Source organism: Salminus brasiliensis, chromosome 5, assembly GCF_030463535.1.
Source record: "Salminus brasiliensis chromosome 5, fSalBra1.hap2, whole genome shotgun sequence".
In the NCBI taxonomy this organism is placed as follows: domain Eukaryota; kingdom Metazoa; phylum Chordata; class Actinopteri; order Characiformes; family Bryconidae; genus Salminus; species Salminus brasiliensis.
Window position 1 is genome coordinate 43,780,337 of NC_132882.1, and position 20,899 is coordinate 43,801,235.

The 20,899-nt window shown below is 46.5% G+C and overlaps 1 protein-coding gene across 1 annotated transcript in view; it reads left to right on the plus strand.

The window, feature by feature from the left end:
• erfl3 (Ets2 repressor factor like 3) overlaps positions 1-20,899 on the plus strand; it is a 58,582-nt gene that overhangs the window by 32,214 nt on the left and 5,469 nt on the right. Inside the window, exons 2-4 of the mRNA XM_072680517.1 lie at positions 7,784-8,018; positions 18,169-18,284; positions 19,673-20,712. Coding sequence (XP_072536618.1) covers positions 7,784-8,018; positions 18,169-18,284; positions 19,673-20,712 — 1,391 coding nt within the window. The remainder of the gene's footprint in view (positions 1-7,783; positions 8,019-18,168; positions 18,285-19,672; positions 20,713-20,899) is intronic.

The following is a 20,899-nucleotide window of genomic DNA, read 5'->3' on the forward strand; positions in this document are numbered from 1 at the left end:
GGTCAGTTTGGAGCGTTTCTATTGGTCCTTTAGTAAAGTTTGAGGTCGGGTCAGTTTGGAGCGTTTCTATTGGTCCTTTATTAAAGTTTGAGGTCGGGTCAGTTTGGAGCGTTTCTATTGGTCCTTTATTAAAGTTTGAGGTCGGGTCAGTTTGGAGCGTTTCTATTGGTCCTTTATTGAAGTTTGAGGTCGGGTCAGTTTGGAGCGTTTCTATTGGTCCTTTAGTAAAGTTTGAGGTCGGGTCAGTTTGGAGCGTTTCTATTGGTCCTTTATTGAAGTTTGAGGTCGGGTCAGTTTGGAGCGTTTCTATTGGTCCTTTATTAAAGTTTGAGGTCGGGTCAGTTTGGAGCGTTTCTATTGGTCCTTTATTAAAGTTTGAGGTCGGGTCAGTTTGGAGCGTTTCTATTGGTCCTTTAGTAAAGTTTGAGGTCGGGTCAGTTTGGAGCGTTTCTATTGGTCCTTTATTAAAGTTTGAGGTCGGGTCAGTTTGGAGCGTTTCTATTGGTCCTTTAGTAAAGTTTGAGGTCGGGTCAGTTTGGAGCGTTTCTATTGGTCCTTTAGTAAAGTTTGAGGTCGGGTCAGTTTGGAGCGTTTCTATTGGTCCTTTAGTAAAGTTCGAGGTCGGGTCAGTTTGGAGCGTTTCTATTGGTCCTTTAGTAAAGTTCGAGGTCGGGTCAGTTTGGAGCGTTTCTATTGGTCCTTTAGTAAAGTTTGAGGTCGGGTCAGTTTGGAGCGTTTCTATTGGTCCTTTAGTAAAGTTTGAGGTCGGGTCAGTTTGGAGCGTTTCTATTGGTCCTTTAGTAAAGTTTGAGGTCGGGTCAGTTTGGAGCGTTTCTATTGGTCCTTTAGTAAAGTTTGAGGTCGGGTCAGTTTGGAGCGTTTCTATTGGTCCTTTATTGAAGTTTGAGGTCGGGTCAGTTTGGAGCGTTTCTATTGGTCCTTTAGTAAAGTTTGAGGTCGGGTCAGTTTGGAGCGTTTCTATTGGTCCTTTAGTGAAGTTTGAGGTCGGGTCAGTTTGGAGCGTTTCTATTGGTCCTTTAGTGAAGTTTGAGGTCGGGTCAGTTTGGAGCGTTTCTATTGGTCCTTTATTGAAGTTTGAGGTCGGGTCAGTTTGGAGCGTTTCTATTGGTCCTTTAGTAAAGTTTGAGGTCGGGTCAGTTTGGAGCGTTTCTATTGGTCCTTTATTGAAGTTTGAGGTCGGGTCAGTTTGGAGCGTTTCTATTGGTCCTTTAGTAAAGTTTGAGGTCGGGTCAGTTTGGAGCGTTTCTATTGGTCCTTTAGTGAAGTTTGAGGTCGGGTCAGTTTGGAGCGTTTCTATTGGTCCTTTATTGAAGTTTGAGGTCGGGTCAGTTTGGAGCGTTTCTATTGGTCCTTTAGTAAAGTTTGAGGTCGGGTCAGTTTGGAGCGTTTCTATTGGTCCTTTAGTGAAGTTTGAGGTCGGGTCAGTTTGGAGCGTTTCTATTGGTCCTTTAGTGAAGTTTGAGGTCGGGTCAGTTTGGAGCGTTTCTATTGGTCCTTTATTGAAGTTTGAGGTCGGGTCAGTTTGGAGCGTTTCTATTGGTCCTTTAGTAAAGTTTGAGGTCGGGTCAGTTTGGAGCGTTTCTATTGGTCCTTTAGTGAAGTTTGAGGTCGGGTCAGTTTGGAGCGTTTCTATTGGTCCTTTATTGAAGTTTGAGGTCGGGTCAGTTTGGAGCGTTTCTATTGGTCCTTTAGTAAAGTTTGAGGTCGGGTCAGTTTGGAGCGTTTCTATTGGTCCTTTAGTGAAGTTTGAGGTCGGGTCAGTTTGGAGCGTTTCTATTGGTCCTTTAGTGAAGTTTGAGGTCGGGTCAGTTTGGAGCGTTTCTATTGGTCCTTTATTGAAGTTTGAGGTCGGGTCAGTTTGGAGCGTTTCTATTGGTCCTTTAGTAAAGTTTGAGGTCGGGTCAGTTTGGAGCGTTTCTATTGGTCCTTTATTAAAGTTTGAGGTCGGGTCAGTTTGGAGCGTTTCTATTGGTCCTTTATTGAAGTTTGAGGTCGGGTCAGTTTGGAGCGTTTCTATTGGTCCTTTATTAATGAGCTAGCTAGCGCATTAGCTCGTGGATAGTGTAATTACTCGCCCAACATGATCACAAATTTTACAGCCCCCGTGCAGTAACGTTACTTCATGAGCAGAAGACTTCTCCCACCCCCACCCCCTCTCTCTCTCTCTCGCTCGCTCTCTCTCTCTCTCTCTCTCTCTGGGTGATGAATGATTAATGCGGTTGTGGTTGTGGACGGTGGTCACTGAGAGGTTTTGATTTTCTCCTCCTCTCCCGTTTCCCTTTTGATTCCCCTCTCACCATCATCACATGACCTTCCACACCACTCTCGCGCTCTTTCGCCTCTGCGCAAGGTCCATGTAGTAAGACGAGTGGTCAGTGGGGTGTGTGTGTGTGTGTGTGTGTGTGTGTACAGTACAGTATGCACTGTTCATAAGCATTAAATAATGTTTTACAATAACAGTCCAAACACTTACTCTCGCGCGCTCTCTCTCGCGCTCCCTCACCCAGTTCAGTTTGCAATAATGTTGCCAAAGCACATAAACTTTAAATGCTCAGCATATTTTATGAAATAAAAACAATGATTAAATTAATGATATAAAAAATAATATCAATAATATAAATGAACTAAAACTTTTTTATTATAAATAATAATAATAATAATAAATAATAATTGTTTAATGAATAATAAATAGGAAGCGTGTGGGGTAAAAGTGACATTTTATGGAGTGGGCGGGATTTAACGGAGACACAGTTGTTGTGACACAGCTGTGACACAGTTGTTATTTTATGGAGTGGGTGGGGTTTAAAAGGGGGCGGGCACACACACAGGTACAGGTGTTGTCACATATTCGCTCTCTTTGTTGTGTCTCTCTCAAGCACTCTCTTGTGCTCTCGCTCACACGCTTAATCTCGCACTTCTCGCACACTTGCGTGCTCGCTCTCGCGCGCTCTCTCTCTCTCTCTCTCTCTCTCTATCATACCCAAAACTTTTGCACAGTGTTTCTGAGATGTATTGGTTTATTTATTTGCATCACATTTGGAGAGTGAATATCTGACCCAGGTTACCCTCTGAGTGTGGAGATGATGATGAGAGCGCGAGAGGCGCGAGAGAATGAGAGAGAGATCTTCTCCACTTTCTGAAGCAGGACAGTCTCTCCTCTGTGCTGCCCGACAACAAACTCTTCACTGTCATCGGATTCATTTCTGCAAATCTACCCCCCCCATCTCTCTCTCTCTCTCTCTCTCTCTCTCTCTCTCTCTCTCTCTCTCTCTCTCTCTCGCGTGCTCTCGCTCTCGCGGTCCCTCTCTCGCTCTCTCTGAATGGCTCTTCCTCGTCAGAACAAAGCCGTAGTATACTCGGCCGCTCGGGATTCTTCAGATACCTCCTGTGTGAGAAGTTCAGCTGCGGACAGCCGGCGTACCAAGATTTACATACGAGAGAGTGCGCGCGAGAGTGTGCGCGAGAGTGCGAGAGAGCAGCAATTTGACCTGGATGACAACAGACTACTAGAGAAGCTATGATCTCATCCCTGTCTTTCACTCTTTCACCCCTCCTCCATTGCTCCCCCCCCTCGCTCTCTTTCACTCCCACTCCCTCCTCAGGCCCCTCTCCTCTACTCCCCCCCGCCACCACCACCACAACAACCCCACCCCTCAATCTTCCACAGCCACCCCTCGCTATCTTTGTCTGTAATTACAGTTTTGATTCCAAGCCTTTTTTGGAGCATTCCTATTGGTCCATCGTTCCTCGCAACATTTGGGACCACCTGCTAGATTTCACAAAACGTAAAAGGGCCCCCTAATCCCGGTCAGATCTTAACAGGTACAATAATTCCTCGTTCTGAAGAAAGCTGACGATCCGAGGATCGCGGGTTCGAATCCCGGGTCATGCTGCTCAGCATCAGCAGCCGGAGTCAGAGAGGGCACAATCGGCCTGGCTCTCTCAGGGGACTGGACCTCACCCCAGTCTGACGCTGGTCGGCACGGGCATCTGTTAGTGGTGCTAGTCCCCAGCCTTGGGGGCGTTGCTAGTGATGGAGGGAGATCAGATCTTGTGGGCTAGTCTGAAGAACCAAGCTTGGGTCCAGGTTTCTCCTGGACGCCCTCAAGCCAGCACAGCCTGTGGCTGTGTTCCATCAATTCCATCAGCACCACACCAGCACCACAACTCCCATGAGGAGAGCTTTGGAAATGTTCTAATGAACACAGTGATGGAAAACCACCCAGATATGGAGCTTTTATCTAAAAACGAAATGGACAAAAGTATTGGGACACCTGCTCATGCCTTAAAACAGAGTTGATCCTGCTGGTGTTGGAGTACCTCTAGGCTAGGCTTTCTACTAGATTTTGAGTAGAGCATTGCTGTGAGGGTCTGATTGATTGCATTCAGCGACAAGAGCGTTTATAGTGAGGTCAGGATGTTGGATGATGATGATCACCACCCCCCCACCTCTTCATCCAAGCCCAACTCATCCCAAAAGTACTGAATGGAGCTTCACCATCCATCATTCCGGAGAGCACAGCAGTTCCTCCACCACCCCTCTTTATACCCCTCTAGTCCACGCCTGGTGCCAACAGGTTCTTGCTTGTCTGCTGCAGAGGGTCCTATTCTATTGGCAGTACTTCTGTACAGGGGCTAGACCAGCGTTTGCAGATTTGCACGAAATGCAAGGGGTGTCCGCAAACATTTGGACAATTTAAAAGCTGGGCAGTGGACATTTAGTCCCAGAAATGTAGGGAAACTAACACATACACACACACACACACACACACACACACACACACTAGTGTCCCAGGGCAGAGATTACTCCCCTTATCCCAGAGATACTCACCAAGGCAAGCAAGATCTTGAATTATTGATGGTGTGTGTGTGTGTGTGTGTGTGTGTGTGTGTGTGTGTGTGTGCTCCTCTCCTCCTCCTCTGTGTGGTGAGGATCCAGTGTCTCCCTCTGGGGGGCTGAGAGAAAGACTAAGACACAGAGAGAGAGAGAGGGAGAGCGATCGAGAGACAGAGAGAAGGGCTGGAGGTCATAGAGGTTAAGTGGGGGGGCGGGGGGGGGGTGGGGGGATGAGGTCATACACACTCTCTCACCCACAAGTCAACACTTTGGTGGAGCGTTGCAACACTGCACACACTTTGCTGTGGTAGGATACACACACCGATCAGCCATATCATTAAAACCATCAGGCAGGTCTTGTGGGCTGTTCCCGGTATGCAGTGGTCAGCCTGGTGATGGGCGCCCAAGGCCTCACTGATGCTCATGGAGACCCCCCACCTCACAACTTACAGGCCTTAAAGGATCTGCTGCTCACGTCTAAAGGTGTCCAGATACCACAGGACTCAGGATGGAGGTCTTGTGCAGGTCATACTTGGGTGGATGATACTTGGGCAGGTTGCCGTGGCAGCGGCTGCACCTTCAGATGGGGTTAGGAGCTGCAGACGCTGCAGCCACATTAGACAGCAGGATCTCGCAGGCTTCTCACTCTGCTCACGCAATGGGTTTGTGAGGAGGGATCGGTTGGTGTGTGTGTGTGTGTGTGTGTGTGTGTGTGTGTGTGTGTGTGTGTGTGTGTCTCCATTTCACCCCATATCAATGCACTGATGTTGCAGAACTCATGTCCAGCTAGTAATATGATCAATAACACACACTCATAGTCACACACACACACACTTCATATCCCTGCAAGGTTTTGTCCTTCAGTCTGAGCTCCAGCAGATACGCATGGGTGTGTGTGTGTGTGTGTGTGTGTGTGTGTGACCCTTAGAGGAACATGGGATGAGACATCACGCCTCCAGAAGACTTTCAGTATCATTAGTTCAAACAAGCTCCACCGAAGGCCGTCAGAGTGTGTAATGTGCCGTGTGTGTGTGTGTGTGTGTGTGTGTGTGTGTGTGTGTGTGTCGCAGGCCTGTAAGTGTATCTGTTATTGCCACAGGGGTGTGTGTGTGGGTGTGTGACTCGAATGGCTCCTTTTCATTGTTCCTCTGGGAGTTTGACAGACATTGAATTTGGCTCAGACTTCTTAGTGGAGATCCTTTTCACGTGTGTGTGTGTGTGTGTGTGTGTGTGTGTGTGTGTGTGTGTGTGTGTGTGAGAGAGAGAGAGAGAGACGTGAAACCAGATCTGTCTATCAGAATCTCTGGAGCATGGCACATTTGACTTCTTAAAGGGGCAATCAGAAAGCCCTTTCAGTGTGTGTGTGTGTGTGTGTGTGTGTGTGTGTGTGTGTTGTAGTAGCTCTTGGTAGCACTCAGTCTACTCCAGTGGTCCGCACAGTATTTGTTTATTTTACAGCTTCAGTTTCGTCCTCATTTAACAGACTGGCAGCTTGTTTATCTTTAATTATTATTAATAATCACGACTAACAGTTTTTTTGGGTTAGTAGAACGTTACCAATTTAGGTTCTTCAGATACGTTCAGTCTGTCAAGGTTTCTGGGCATTCCTAGAATTTTAGTTTCTTTTGTATTTGTGACTTTTATTTTGACGCATTTGTTTGTTTGTATCACTGACTTTGATTTTGATAGTCTGTTCCTTTTTATTATTGACTTTTACTTTGACATGGTCTTTTTGTATTAGTGACTTTTATTTTGATAGTTTGTTCCTTTTTATTATTGACTTCTACTTTGACATGGTCTTTTTGTATTAGTGACTTTTATTTTGATAGTTTGTTCCTTTTTATTATTGACTTTTACTTTGACAGGGCCTGTTTCTTTATCTTAATTTAAATGGCTTTTATTTTGACACTATCTGTTCATTTGAATAAGCAAACTTTATTTTTCGTATCACTTATTTATTGATAGTCTGTTCCTTTTTATTATTGACTGTTATTTTGACATGGTCTGCTCATTAATATTGATGACTTTTATTATTTTTTATTTACTTTGATAGTCTTTGTTAATATTAATGGCTTTTATTTTGACGTGGTTAAATATTTTTGTTACAATTTTTTTTACTGATTTCTGTGTCTGTTCATTTGAAGCTAAGCTAAGTTGGACAATTTTGGCAGATATGACCTGCAAATATTGTGCATTGGAGTGTGTGTGTGTGTGTGTGTGTGTGTGTTTGTGTGTGTGTGTGTGTGTGTGTGTGTGAACAGTAAGTGGTCAGCCTATAATAAGGCTGATCCCCTTTAATCCTACAGAACCGTTAGGCCTGATAGTCTTACGTTAGCTCCTGACCTAAACTGACCCTGCTGGAGCCGCCCTCACACACATTCACCCTCGCCCATTGATCCATAGCGATCACCATGCCGCCTAATGTTAGGCATGGGCTAGTTGAGGGGTATGAAGCCCCCCAGCATTGAGCCGTGGAGCAGTGGATGATGCTCCATCCAGTACTGGGATGAGCTGGGGGGTTGGGGAGTGGTGATCATCAGCATCCTGACCTCTCTAACAGCTACTCTGGTCACTGCGTGCTATCAAATCCTTACAGCAATGCTGTGCTTCAGAATCTAGTGGGAAGTTTTCTTCTGTGGACGGTACAGGCAGTTACTTGATTTCAGAAGTAACCATGAACGAGCAGGTGTCCCAATACTTTTGTCCTTTGATTGATTGATTTTGAGAGGATGAGGATGAGCTCATGTTTAGTCCCGAATTAAGTTGGCAGCCTATCTTCAACGCATCTAAAAGCTCGGCTCGGTTCGAATTGATTCTTTAAATGATTCTGAATCATATCAATAGAATCTCTTAAATGATTCACTGAATCGGTACAGTCCTGACGTCTGTCCTCTCTCTCTCTCTCTCTCCTGTTTCCCCCCTCAGGGTTTGCCTTTCCAGAATGGGCCTACAAGCCCGAGTCGAGCCCGGGGTCCCGGCAGATCCAGCTGTGGCACTTCATCCTGGAGCTGCTGAGGAAGGAGGAGTACCACGACGTCATCGCCTGGCAGGGCGACTACGGCGAGTTCGTGATCAAGGACCCCGACGAGGTGGCCAGACTCTGGGGGGCGCGCAAGTGCAAGCCTCAGATGAACTACGACAAACTCAGCCGAGCTCTCAGGTAAGGCTGGACTGGAGCCAGTCTCCTAAATGAGCCTGAGAACAGTGGAGAACCCTCCTCGGACCGCTCCCTCCACTCTGCGCCCTCCGATCTGCCTCGGTTAGCAGGAACACGGCCTGTGCTGTGGTCCGGCAGAACCGGCCTCGCTTTCTCCTTTCTGTTCCTCCCAGCACCAGTCGCTCAGACACCAGTTTTAATGGTCAGCGCTTGGTCAGTCAGCAGCAGCTGTTCTGGGCCCTCCCATCACTACACTAATACCATATACTAGCACTCAACCCTAGATGGAGGTAATATTTTTAAACACATCACTGTCAATTTTTAAATAGAATTATATTTTTAAAATAAACAAAAATATAAAATTATATAAAAATGCAGTTATAAAGAAGTATGTTTAAAATATATATACAAATTAAAATGATATACACATCAAAATATATAAAAAGTAAATAAAATAATATAAAAATGTAATTATATAAAAATATTTTTCTTAAATATAAAAATAAAAATTATATACACATCAAAGGATATAAAAAGTGTAGTTATTTAGAAATATGTTTAAAAATATATATAAAAATGAAAATAATATACATCAAATTATATAAAAGGTATGTACAATTAGAAAATGTAATTATCTAAAATAATATACAAATAATTGTTTTAAAAATTATATAAAAATGTGAAAATCGATAAACAATTCTATTAAAGTGCATAAAAATAAATATAAAATTAAAATATTATATAAATGTAATTATATACAAACAAAAAGATAAAAATGTACATAAAAATTAAATTATATACAAATAGAAATGTAAACAAATATATAAATATGAAAGATAGAATTATATAAAAATAAAAATTATAAAAAATATTTATAATTAAAACATCAGACATCATTTCTTTGTCTAAAATACATGGTTCCAGAGGTCCTAGTCTTTGTCTAGATGTTATCCTTGCTCAGATGATTTTTTTTATTTTTAAAATCAGATGCCGAAGTTTCATACGAACAGCTTAATGACCGGTGTGCAGGTCATCATCCCAAAATACGTTCATTCTCCAAACCCCTGCAGAACCACATTCGCTCCATTCCTGAAATAATCTACGGAGACGGATCTTCTCAGATCTCCACCTGTCGAGCCGAGGAGGCAGTTCAGGACAAGCAGACAAACAGGGGGAGATGCTGTCTCAGGCTCAGGCCAGCAGCAACACCTGAGCTCTGATCCCATTTATGCCCTAGTCCAGAGCTGCCGTCTCCTTTTTGTGAATGGCTGAGGCCGGCCTGCCCTGACAGCGCTAACTATTTTTATCAGATCTGCTCTCATCCCCATGAAACGCTTACTGACTGAGCTGGGCTTTCACCTTCGCCGTTCTGAAATCATCCAGGCTGCTCGGGCCGCGCTACGCTAATACCGCTGCGGCGCTGACGCCATGATCTGTGCAGGCTGACTCATCACTGTTGGCAGTTAAACGTCGCCCACAACACAGCACTATCAATATTTTCAGAGGTTTATTTAGAAATTTGGCACTGCTGAATATTTTTTCTTATTATTTTTTCCCCGGTTCGTCTCGTTCACGCTCCTCAGGACGGCTCGATATCGGTATAGAAATAGATTGTGATCATTTTTTCTCCTTGCCGTATTACCTACCTTTAAAGGAGCAGTCTGGCACACGTCAAAGGAGCATGATCGATCACTGACCCCAGATTCAGTCGGTCAACCTAGACATGTTTGGTGTCTGACGTGTGCTTCTTTAGTTTACAGCAGGAGATGCTAGGCTAACATTGCTAACAAACACTGCATTTAGACTGTCACCAATCTCATTTCCGTAAATCCACGCCCAAAACTGCCTCTGAACTCCATCCCTTCCTGTTTTATGATGTGTTGTTCTTTAATTTGCAATGGCTACATGCTGGGCTGCCCACCGCTAGGTTCTCACCTCCATCATCGATGGAGGCGGAGTTACAGACGCAGCAGAAGTGGATTTTTTTTATTTATTTATTTATTTATTTAACCTCTTGGGGGCACACTAGCCAGGTTGGAACCGCAAAAGTGTTCATCGGTATAAAATGCTTTTGTGGACAAATCATGTGTTTTATATATTGGTGACAGTCTAGGTCCAGTGTTGGTTAGCAGTGTTAGCCTAGCATCTCCCGTTCAAAAACGAAAGAACCTCACATCAGACAGCAACCGTTTCTAAGCTGATTGACTGCCCCGGGGGTCAGTGATCAGTCGTGTAATTGGATTTTTTTTTAACTAACCGCCCCTTTAAGAACCGGCCTCCCCTGTGGAGACGACGCCTCTGAGGAGCGACCTAGCCAAAGTTCTTCACTGGGGACCTTTGAGAACGGCCAGGGTTCAGAACGTCAACAGGCGATTTAACGGACGCAAACATTGAAAGGATCCTGCTGTAGCCGAGCCAGGGAGGATTAAACGTGTGTGTGTGCGGTGTGTGCGGTGTGTGCGGTGTGTGCGGTGTGTGTGTGTGTGTGTGTGTGTGTGTGTGCGTGCAGTGTGTGTTGGTGAATAAGTGTTTTTCCGTCATTAATCCAGAGAGAATAAGCTCCGTCCATGTCTTTAAGGCTATACTACCCAAGTCCTGCAAATCCATTGCTAAGTAAAGCTCTCTCGCGCTCTCTCTCTCGCTCGCTCTCGCGCACTCTCTCTCGCTCTCTCTCTCTATTTTTAGCAGGTTCAGTCTGTTTTTAACAGATTCTGTGTGTAAATGACGTTGTGTTTGAGTACACAGTGTCATACGAGGCTGAGAAGGAGCTTAGCTCGGGCTGATGTCCTTACTGCACTGATGTCCCCACTGCTTCACCTCAAACTGGCAGTTCATCAGTTACATTTGCGATTGCGCTGTAAGAGTGGTTCGTGAGTGTGAATGCTGTTCAAACTCTGGTGTGATTGCGCTGGAAGAGCAGTTTATGAGAAATAACTGAGAATGCTGTTCGGACTCTGGTGCGATTGCTCTCTTAGAGCGGTTTATGAGAGTGAATGTGAATGCCGTTTGAACTCTGTTGCGATTGCGCTGTAAGAGCGTTTTTTGAGAGTAAGTTTGAATGCTGTTTGAACTCTGGTGCGATTGCGCTGTAAGAGCGGTTCGTCAGAGTGAGTCTGAATGCTGTTCGGACTCTGGCGCGATTGCGCTGTAAGAGCGGTTCGTCAGAGTGAGTCTGAATGCTGTTCGGACTCTGTTGCGATTGCGCTGTAAGAGCGGTTTATGAGAATAACTGAGGATGCTGTTCGGACTCTGTTGCGATTGCGCTGTAAGAGCGGTTCGTCAGAGTGAGTCTGAATGCTGTTCGGACTGTTGCGATTGCGCTGTAAGAGCGGTTTATGAGAATAACTGAGGATGCTGTTCGGACTCTGTTGCGATTGCGCTGTAAGAGCGGTTCGTCAGAGTGAGTCTAAATGCTGTTCGGACTCTGTTGCGATTGCGCTGTAAGAGCGGTTTATGAGAATAACTGAGGATGCTGTTCGGACTCTGGCGCGATTGCGCTGTAAGAGCATTTTTTGAGAGTAAATGCGAATGTTGCGATTGCTCTGTTAGAATGCCTTTCGAGCTCTCGGAGGCCTTCAGAAAGAGGTTTGTAGAGGCAGACGAGTCTGAGAAGGGGTTTAGGAAGATCTCAGAAGAGTTAGAAATCAGCCGTCCACTGTTGTGAGAGTTGACCATCAGAAAGAGACCAAGCTAGACTGATCTTAATGGGAGGTGAGCAAGGAGGAAGCCCTGATTTAGAGGTTGGTCAAGCCAGCACATTCCACAATGCCCAGATGAGCTATTATGGGAGTAGCCCAGGTTTACCACTTATGCCAGTGCAAAACTAAAGAAGCCACTACGTCTGTGGGCTATCAGGAGACCGGCCCACACTGTACGGACGTAAGTATTGGGACAGCTGCTTATTCACTGTTTCTTCTGAAATCAAGGGTATTAAAAAGCTGATCCTGCTTCTGTTGGAGTAACTGTCTCAACTGTCCAGAGAAGAAGACTTTCTACTAGATTTAGGAAAAACATTGCTGTGAGGATTTGATTGCCTTCAGAACATTAGTAGATCAAAACCCCACCTCATCTTAAAAGTATTGATTTGAGAACCATCCATCATTCCAGAGAACACAGTTCTTCCGCTGCTCCACAGCTCAATACTGGGGGGCTTAATACCCCTCAAGCCCACGTCTGGCATTAGGTGGCATGGTGCCAATAGGTTCTCATGTTTACCCTCTCCAGAAGGTCCTATTCTATTGGCAGTACTTCCCTACAGTGGCTAAACAAGCGTTTAGTGCAGATCTGCCCTTAGCAATGGGGCAGCTTGTAAAACAGCTGGATGCATTAATTAGTAAAAAGGGTGTCCACAAATATTTGGACATGTGGTGTATCTCACACCACCAGTTTATGACTTTGACCTGCGGCTCTGTCGACGCCCCTCCCTTTCCTGTCTGGCGCGTGTGGAAATTCCCGCTCTGGATGGAGTGGGAACGGCATTGTCCCGGTGTTGATGTTCCGTTGCGGGTCAGGACGCACGCTGCTTCCCTTGGGCTCTGGGGTGGGGGGCGGATGCCATCGCCCCCCTCGCCCTCCTACCATCATCCCACTGCCGAGACACAATGGAAACCGTGTCCACTGCACAAAGGGACACTCTTTAGGCTGCCCTAATGTAGAGTAACTTTGACGTCACTTGTTGAGACATGATTTTGACATCCCGGCTGAACAATTCCGCTCAGGACCAGCTGGTCAGATGGTCTGAGCTGGTCATTTAAGATGACAAACTCGCTAGTTTGTCAGCATGACCACTCTAGTTGACCTGCATTACCAAAGTTGGTCCACCAGCATTACCAAGCTGGTCCATTGGCATGACTGTTGTAGTCGGCCAACCCAACCGTGCTGGTCGTACGCTCCAATTGACTATTCAAAACATGCTAGTCGACCAGCGTGACCAACACAACCACACTGGTTGACCAGCATGAGCGGCACCACCAGTATTGGTGACCCAGTTTGGTGACGTAGGTCATGCTGACAAACCAGTGAAATCAACGAAACCAGAGAGTGGTCATGCTGGTAGACCAACTTTGGTCATGCTGGTGGACCAATTTTGGTCATGCTGGTCGACTAGAGTGGTCATGCTGGTGGACCAACTTTGGTCATGCTGGTGGACCAACTTTGGTCATGCTGGTGGACCAACCTTGGTCATGCTGGTGGACCAACCTTGGTCACGCTGGTGGACCAACCTTGGTCACGCTGGTGGACCAACCTTGGTCACGCTGGTCTACTAGAGTGGTCATGCTGGTGGACCAACCTTGGTCACGCTGGTGGACCAACATTGGTCACGCTGGTCTACTAGAGTGGTCATGCTGGTGGACCAACCTTGGTCATGCTGGTCTATTAGAGTGGTCATGCTGGTGGACCAACTTTGGTCATGCTGGTCTACTGGAGTGGCCATGCTGGTCGACTAGAGTGGTCAAGTTGGTCATGCTGGTAGACCTTCTAAACCGTAGAGCTGGAAGATCTGATAATTGCATAAATAAGTCTGATACATCTGAGATCACAAGGTGGAGGGGTACAAACAATGCGTTGTGCAACAAAGGGGTCCCAAAAGATAACACACTGTTCCTGGCGGACCTCCTGCGATGGCAGGCCTGTGGAGGTGATGGGTTTGGAGTGCGTCAGTTGTTCGAGGTGTTTGGCTGAAGTGGTCTCCTTCAAGCTCTGGTTCTTGATTGAGTTTGACCAACTGTGTGTGTGTGTGTGTGTGTGTGTGTGTGTGTGTGTGTGTCGGATTTGAAACTACAATAATGGTCTTTGTTTAGTGGATGGTGACGAGTGTGAGTGTGAGGGAGACGAGAGAGAGAGGGAGAGAGAGAGAGTGAGTGAGTGCCTGGGGACAAACTTGTATACATCTTATTGTGAAGGGCAGAATACGCTCTTTATTAGCTCCGTGGGCGAGAGACATGCACACAGTACACACTCATGGCACACTCTGACACGTGGAAGCACACGCTTAACACCACACACACACACATACACACTCACACACGGCATGATATTTATCAGCCAGTGGTCAGGAGAGGCTTACTACACTACATGTCAAAAGTTTGTGGACACCCCTTGTACTAACGCATGAATTCAGCTGCTTCAGTTGCCCCCATTGCTGACACAGATGTGCCAAAGCACACACACACAAGCTTGTCTAGTCCCTGTGGAGAAGTACTGGCAATAGAATAGGACTGAGCCTATTGGCACCATGCTCCCTAATGCCAGGCGTGGGCTTATAGAGGGGTATAAAGCCCCCCAGCATTGAGCTGTGGAGCTGTGGAGGAACTGTGTTCTCGGGAATGATGGATGGTGGAGCTCCATCCAGTACTTTTTGTATGGGATTAGTTGGGGGGGGGTTGGGGATGGGATGAGGTGAGGTGGCCATCATCATCATCATCATCATCCAACATCCTGACCTCACTCAGGCTTCTTGTCGCTTAATGCAATCAAATCCTCACAGCAATGCTTTGCTCAAAATCTAGTAGACAGTGGACAGTAGAGACAGTTACTCCATATCTTTTTAAAACACCCTTGATTTCAGAATAAACAATGAACCAGCAGGTGTCCAAATACTTTTGTCCAAGTGGTTACCAAGAACCTGCCACCAAAACAGCTCAGATGTGATGAGGCATGAACTCCACAAGACTTCAGAAGATGTCCTGTGGTATCTAGACACCTTCAGATGTTCCATCAGGTCCTTCAGGTCCTGTAAGTTGGGAGGTGGGTGGGGCCTCCGGGAGCATCACTGAGCCTTGGGCGCCCACAATCTTTCTTGTTGTCCTTTCTTGTTGTCCTGTTGGTAGGTACTGACCACTGCATAGCTGAAGCACCCCACAAAACCTTCTGGATGTTCTGGAGATGTTCTACTGGTCCCCGATCATCAGTGTTACCTACTTCACTTGTTTCTAATGTTGTGGCTGGTGGATGTGTGACCTGTAGGGATGTGATGGACGTTTCTGAATAATCTTCTTTATGGATTGCTGATAGATTCAGAGTAGAGTCAGAGGGGTGTTTAATCCAACGCTGGCTGGAATCTGATTGTTTCCTGGAAAACCAGCTGCACTTCAGGCCCCAAATCCAAGTGTGTGTGTGTGTGTGTGTGTGTGTGTGTGTGTGTGTGTGTGTGTGCGTGTGTGTGTGTGTGTGCGTGTGTGTGCTAGGATATAAACTTCTTTCTCTCTGTTCTGAAGCAGGGATGAAGTCTTTCCACTCTCGTGTGTTTGTATGTAGAGGCATTGTGGGCTCAGCGTAGCTTCAGTAGCCACCCAAGGAATCCTTTTCTTTTGAAGTCAGTTCAAATGTTGTTCAAAGGGTGTGTGTGTGTGTGTGTGTGTGTGCCTTTTGTGGTGTGTGGATCTGTGCATCCATGCTACAGAGTATATGTGTGAGAGAATTTCAAATAGGGTGGAAGCTTAGGCCTAGTCCAAACGTATGTTTTAAAAACAGATATTTAAAAAAAATAAACAAACATAAAATGGATTTTTTTAAAAAGGATAATTATAAAATATATTTTTGTAAAAAACATTTTTTTAAAGACAAGTATTTTTTTTAAATGGGTTTTTTTAAACAAAAGATATATGTAAAAACTTTTTTTTTAATGTTTTTTTTATCATTTTTTTTTAACTGAAATTTCTTTGTAAGGATGGATATGAAAAAAAGAAGAGAAAAATATGTAAATTTTATAAAAAAAAAATATTTTAATAATAAGGATATTTTTTTAAACTAATTTAGTTTTTTTTTTCATTTTTTTCTTCTGTCCAATTTTTCCCTTTTCCCCCCCCCAATTTTTTGCTTCCAATAAACCAGCCCCTCCTGACCTTCCTCTAGTACAAGGCAGCCACCACCTCTTTTGACAGGCAGCTGACAGACCTCTGTTTATGGGGGCTCCCAAGGTCTCAGCGGTCTAATGCACCACCACTCTGAGCCATCAGCAGCCGATCAGAGTCTGAGAGAGCACAATTGCCCGTGCTCTCTCCGGGTGGGTAGATGGCGTTCCTTCAAGCATGTCGCTGCCCCACAGATGTGTTAAGTCCTAGTCCTAGTGCCGGGAGCGTTGCTAGTGCTGGGGGGGATGTCCGGATACTTGCGGACCATCTGTGGTTTCCAGTCTGTGTAACATGGAAGCAGCGCTGGACTTCCTTCTCAGGTCTTAGAAGGTCAGTCATGAAGTCCAGGTCTGTTTGTCCACTTATTTGCACTAAGGGAGGGCTGATATTTGGTTTTATGGGCTGGAACGGGTGTCAATCAGCAGACTCTACTTCTTTTGATACGGTATATATCCACATTCTGAATGGACAGAAGTATTGGGACACCTCATTCGCTTGAGTTTCGTAATTGAAGGATATTCAGAAGAGTTGATCCTGCTTCTGCTGGAGTGACTGCTGTCTCTGCTGTCCAGGGAAGACGTCCCTCTCCCAGATTTCAGAGAAGCATTGCTGTGAGCAATCGAACGGCATTCAGCGATTGTGAGGTCAGAATGTTGGACGATGGTCAGCATCCCACCTTATGATCCCCAAATCCCCCAACTCCCCAAACATCCATCATTCCAGAGAGCACGGTTCGTCCCACGGCTCCACAGCTCAACGCTGGGGGGGAGGGGGGGGGGGGGGATTTATACCCCTCTAGCCCATGCCTGGCATTGCGCGGCACGGTGCCAGTAGGTTCATGATGTTGACTTGCTCCAGAGAGAGAGTCCTATTCTATTGGCAGTACTTCTCTACGGGGACTAGACAAGCAGAGTGCATGTGTGCATTTGCACATCTGCGTCAGCAATGGGTGCAACTTCTAAAGTAGCTTTTGATGCAGTCATTAGTAGAAGGGGTGTCCACAAACTTTTGGACAGATAGTGTATCACTTTTTATTACATAATGGTAGTAATAATAATAATAAAAAAAAGTACATATGGAAATGTGTTAAAACACTCTAACACTCTCTCTCCCCTCACTCACACACACACACACACACACACACACACTTACACACACACACACACACACGCTCCTCCCAGTCTTCTGGCCCACTGATCTGTTTTTGTCTGAACTGAGAGCGAGCCTGTCTTCACAACTCCCCTTAATAACCGTAATTCTCTCTCTCTCTCTCTCTCTCTCTCTCTCACACACTCACACACACACACACACACACACACACACACACACACTAGCACTAGAAAAGACCACACGTCTCTCCCTGTATCCGTCTGTCTCGCCTTAATCTACCACAGACCTCCAAAACACACACACACACACACACACACACACACACACACACACACACAGGTATGCGATATCCTATAAGCATTTAAAAAGCGTCTCTGTCAGCAGCTTCTCTTAAACCTGCCATTCACACAAATGAGTGGCTTGCAGGCCGTGGAGCAGAAGATCAAGTGATGTATCATGCTGATGTCTCTCTCTCTCTCTCTCTCTGTCTCTCTCTTTGTCTCTCTCCCTCCCTCCCTCTCTCTCTCTTTGTCGGCAGCAAGGATGAGGTGGTGTGTTTGGGGTTATATAAATAGACGGAGCATTATGAAGAAAAGAGATGTTATGTAAAGAGCTGGAGAGGGACAAAGGTTAATATATAGACACAGAGAGAGAGAGAGAGAGAGAGAGAGAGAGCGCGAGGGAGAGGGAGAATAGAATTATATAAGGGGATTAAGAAAGGGGGGAATTTATCAGTGGGTTATATAAACGTAAAGTAGACTGACCACAGCGATCCTCACATGACCCAAACAAACACACACACACACACACGCACATCCTTTTCATACTATAATGTAATACATCTTCAGTACATTTTGTACTGATTGTGTGTGTGTATGTGTGTGTGTGTGTGTGTGTGTGTATGTGTGTGCGCACATTTCATTCAAATCGTATTAGGATTAAAAATGATAAATAATAATAATTAAATATATATAGTGTTCAGGTTCTGAAATCTGATTGGTTCAGGGGCTGATTGGTTCAGGGGCTCAGATTCTTGCACTTGTCTGTCTGAATGTTCACTTGTTGCCTAATATCTCGACCCCCTTGATGGGAGCCACTGTAGATGTGTGGGTGTGTGTATGTATATATATATATATATTCATGTGTGTGTGTGTGTGTGTGTGTGTGTGTGTGTGTGTGTGTGTGTGCAGGTATTACTACAACAAGAGGATCCTGCACAAAACGAAAGGAAAGCGCTTCACCTACAAGTTCAACTTCAACAAGCTGGTCCTCGTCAACTACCCCTTCATAGACATGGGGTCTGCAGGTACGGTCCGGCCCACTTACTTGCCGTCCTTTCAACTCCTACACAAACCTGACACACGCATGAACACGCATGCACACAAACTGCCTACTCACTGTGTATTGCACTCCTACACACACTGACACACACACACACACACACACACACACACAAGCAAATGTTTTTCCATTTCACGCTTTCTATCTGTCTCTATTAAGGGTGTGAAAATGCAGCGATGCACCAAACTGCGTCAGGCTGAAGGTGGTCGTCAAGCGGCATTCAGTCGATTGGATTGATTCAGTCGATTCAGATCGATTTCTAATAATATTCAGATGTTTTTTGAACCAAGTAAAATCAGAAGAACATTTGGATGGTCGGTGTTAACAGTCCCTCCATTCATATCAGTGTAATCATTTTTTTATGAATCATATAGAAAGAATCGAGTCAAAATAAAGCATTTGATTCACTGAATCGAGGATTCATGTGTCCGAGGCGGCGTGCCAGTGTGGGGAGCTCTGCATGTGCTGGGAGGGAGAATATGTGTGGGTGGGGTAATTGGTAATTGGCAGTTGGTAAAGATCAGAAATAGGTCCCGGGGGATCCAGCAGACCAAGGCGAGGTCACGGTTTTCAGAGGGTCGCCGGTTCGAATCCCGAGCACGCTGCTAGCCTTCGGCAGCCGAGGCCCTTGCTCTCTATAGGGTGGCGCTCTCCCCCCGCTACATCACACTGGTGCGGCGCCAGCCGGCACTGGCCATTACTAGGGTCTGCTCTAGTCTTGTCTCCTGGTGACATGGCATCACCGGCAGTTCGAAAAAGAGGTGTGGCTGGCTGCACACGTGACGAAGGGGGCGTATGTTGGTCCTGCCCTCACTAGTGTCGGGGGCGTTGCATGTGATTGGGGGAGGGGTTACGTGCAGGTTGGGTAATTTGTGATCTAAACTGGGGAGAAAATGAGAAAATAATGTATAAAAAATAAATAATTAATTTAAAAAAATCTAATTTCCTTAAAATTTGTCTTAAGAAAAATTCTAAGAATATTTGGTTTTATTTAAAACTTAAATCTTACAGTGGCCTCACACTGGTCTCAGAGGTCAGAAGGTCAGCCTACTCTAAAATTGTAATAGCTGAATTACAGAATTATTAAAAGTGGGGATCGTTCTTAAAGCAATGTTAGTTTCTCATATTTTCCAAGTGGGACTATTTTCCTGCTTCCTGAAATTGCACTTAGTTGAACTTAGTGAACAATGGTATATTAAAAATATTGATATGAAATATTATATAAAAAATGTCTCACATGTCTCTCTATCAGTTTATGATAAACATTGTTTTTTAATAAGCATAAGTTTTTGTGAATCCAGCTTCTGGTCTTTACCTCTCTCTCTCTCTCTCTCTCTCTCTCTCTCTCTCTAGGTGTTGGTGTTCCTCAGAGTGCTCCCCCCGTGCCCACCGGAGCAGGCACTCATTTCCGTTTCCCCCCGTCGACTCCTTCGGAGGTGCTCTCCCCCAGCAGCGAGGAGCTTCGCAGTCCGAGTGTTTTCGGCACAGTGGGCCGTCGCGTGGCCCGTGGCTCCGTCTCTGACTGCAGCGACGGGACCTCCGTCAACTCTGAGATCGAGGAGGGCAACGGCAGCGGCCCAGGCGAAGAGCGAGCCTCGGAGAGAGCTGCCGAAAGAGCTGGAGGCTTCCGCGGACCCGTCCACCCGCGCCTGTCCCACGAAGCCCTGTTCAGGATGTACGGCGGAGCAGGTGCTCACCGGGGTCACCGCGGGCCCGAAGTCGGTGGTCACCGGGTCCACCCTGAGCCGCTATCGCCCTTCCCTGCGTCGCCCTTGGCGACACCAGGCGGCTCTGCAGCTCTGCTGGCCCCACCCCCCCTTTCCCCGGCCCTGTCCATGACCCCCGGCGGGTCGCACCTGCCCTACAGTCCCTCTCCGACTCTCTCGCCCATGCCGGGCTCCATCTTTTCCTTCAACCCCGAAGACATGCAGCGCTACCTGCAGGCGCACACGCAGAGCGTCTACAACTACCACCTCAGCCCTCGCGCCTTCTTCCACTACCCCAACATCATCGTGCCCCAGCCGCAGCGGCCCGACAAGGCTATGCCCGGAGCCGAGAGGGGTGCGATCACTGCCCAATTATCATCCGGCCTGCCGGCTCCACCCCCAAGCCATGCCCACTCACATGTCCCAGCGGCTGCCGCCCACCCTCTAGCCTCTGCCGACGAACCCCACCACTCTTCGCCGTTCAAGTTCAAGTTGCAGCCTCCACCTTTGGGCCGGAAGCAGCGTGAGGCTCAGGGTCGGCAGGGTTCGCTCTCCTCCAGCTCCACCTCAGGCTTCGGCTCTTCGCTCTCCTTCGGCAGCGACCTGAGCTCGGCCAGCGGCTCCGGACTCATCTCCAACTCCTCCTCCAGCGGCTCGCTCAACAGTGCGGGCCTGCCTAAGATCAAGGTACGTGTACCAGCACCAATCATCTCTAATATGAGGCCAGAACCTTGTGATCAAACGCATAGGTGAGGTCCCTCAGGTGCTAAGGGGCCAGGTGAAAGTGTCAGAGGTCCTAGAACAGAACCTTGGGGGATGCCGTCTTTTACTTTTCTACATGCAGACGCTTCTCCGGGTTAGTGGTCCAGTCTGG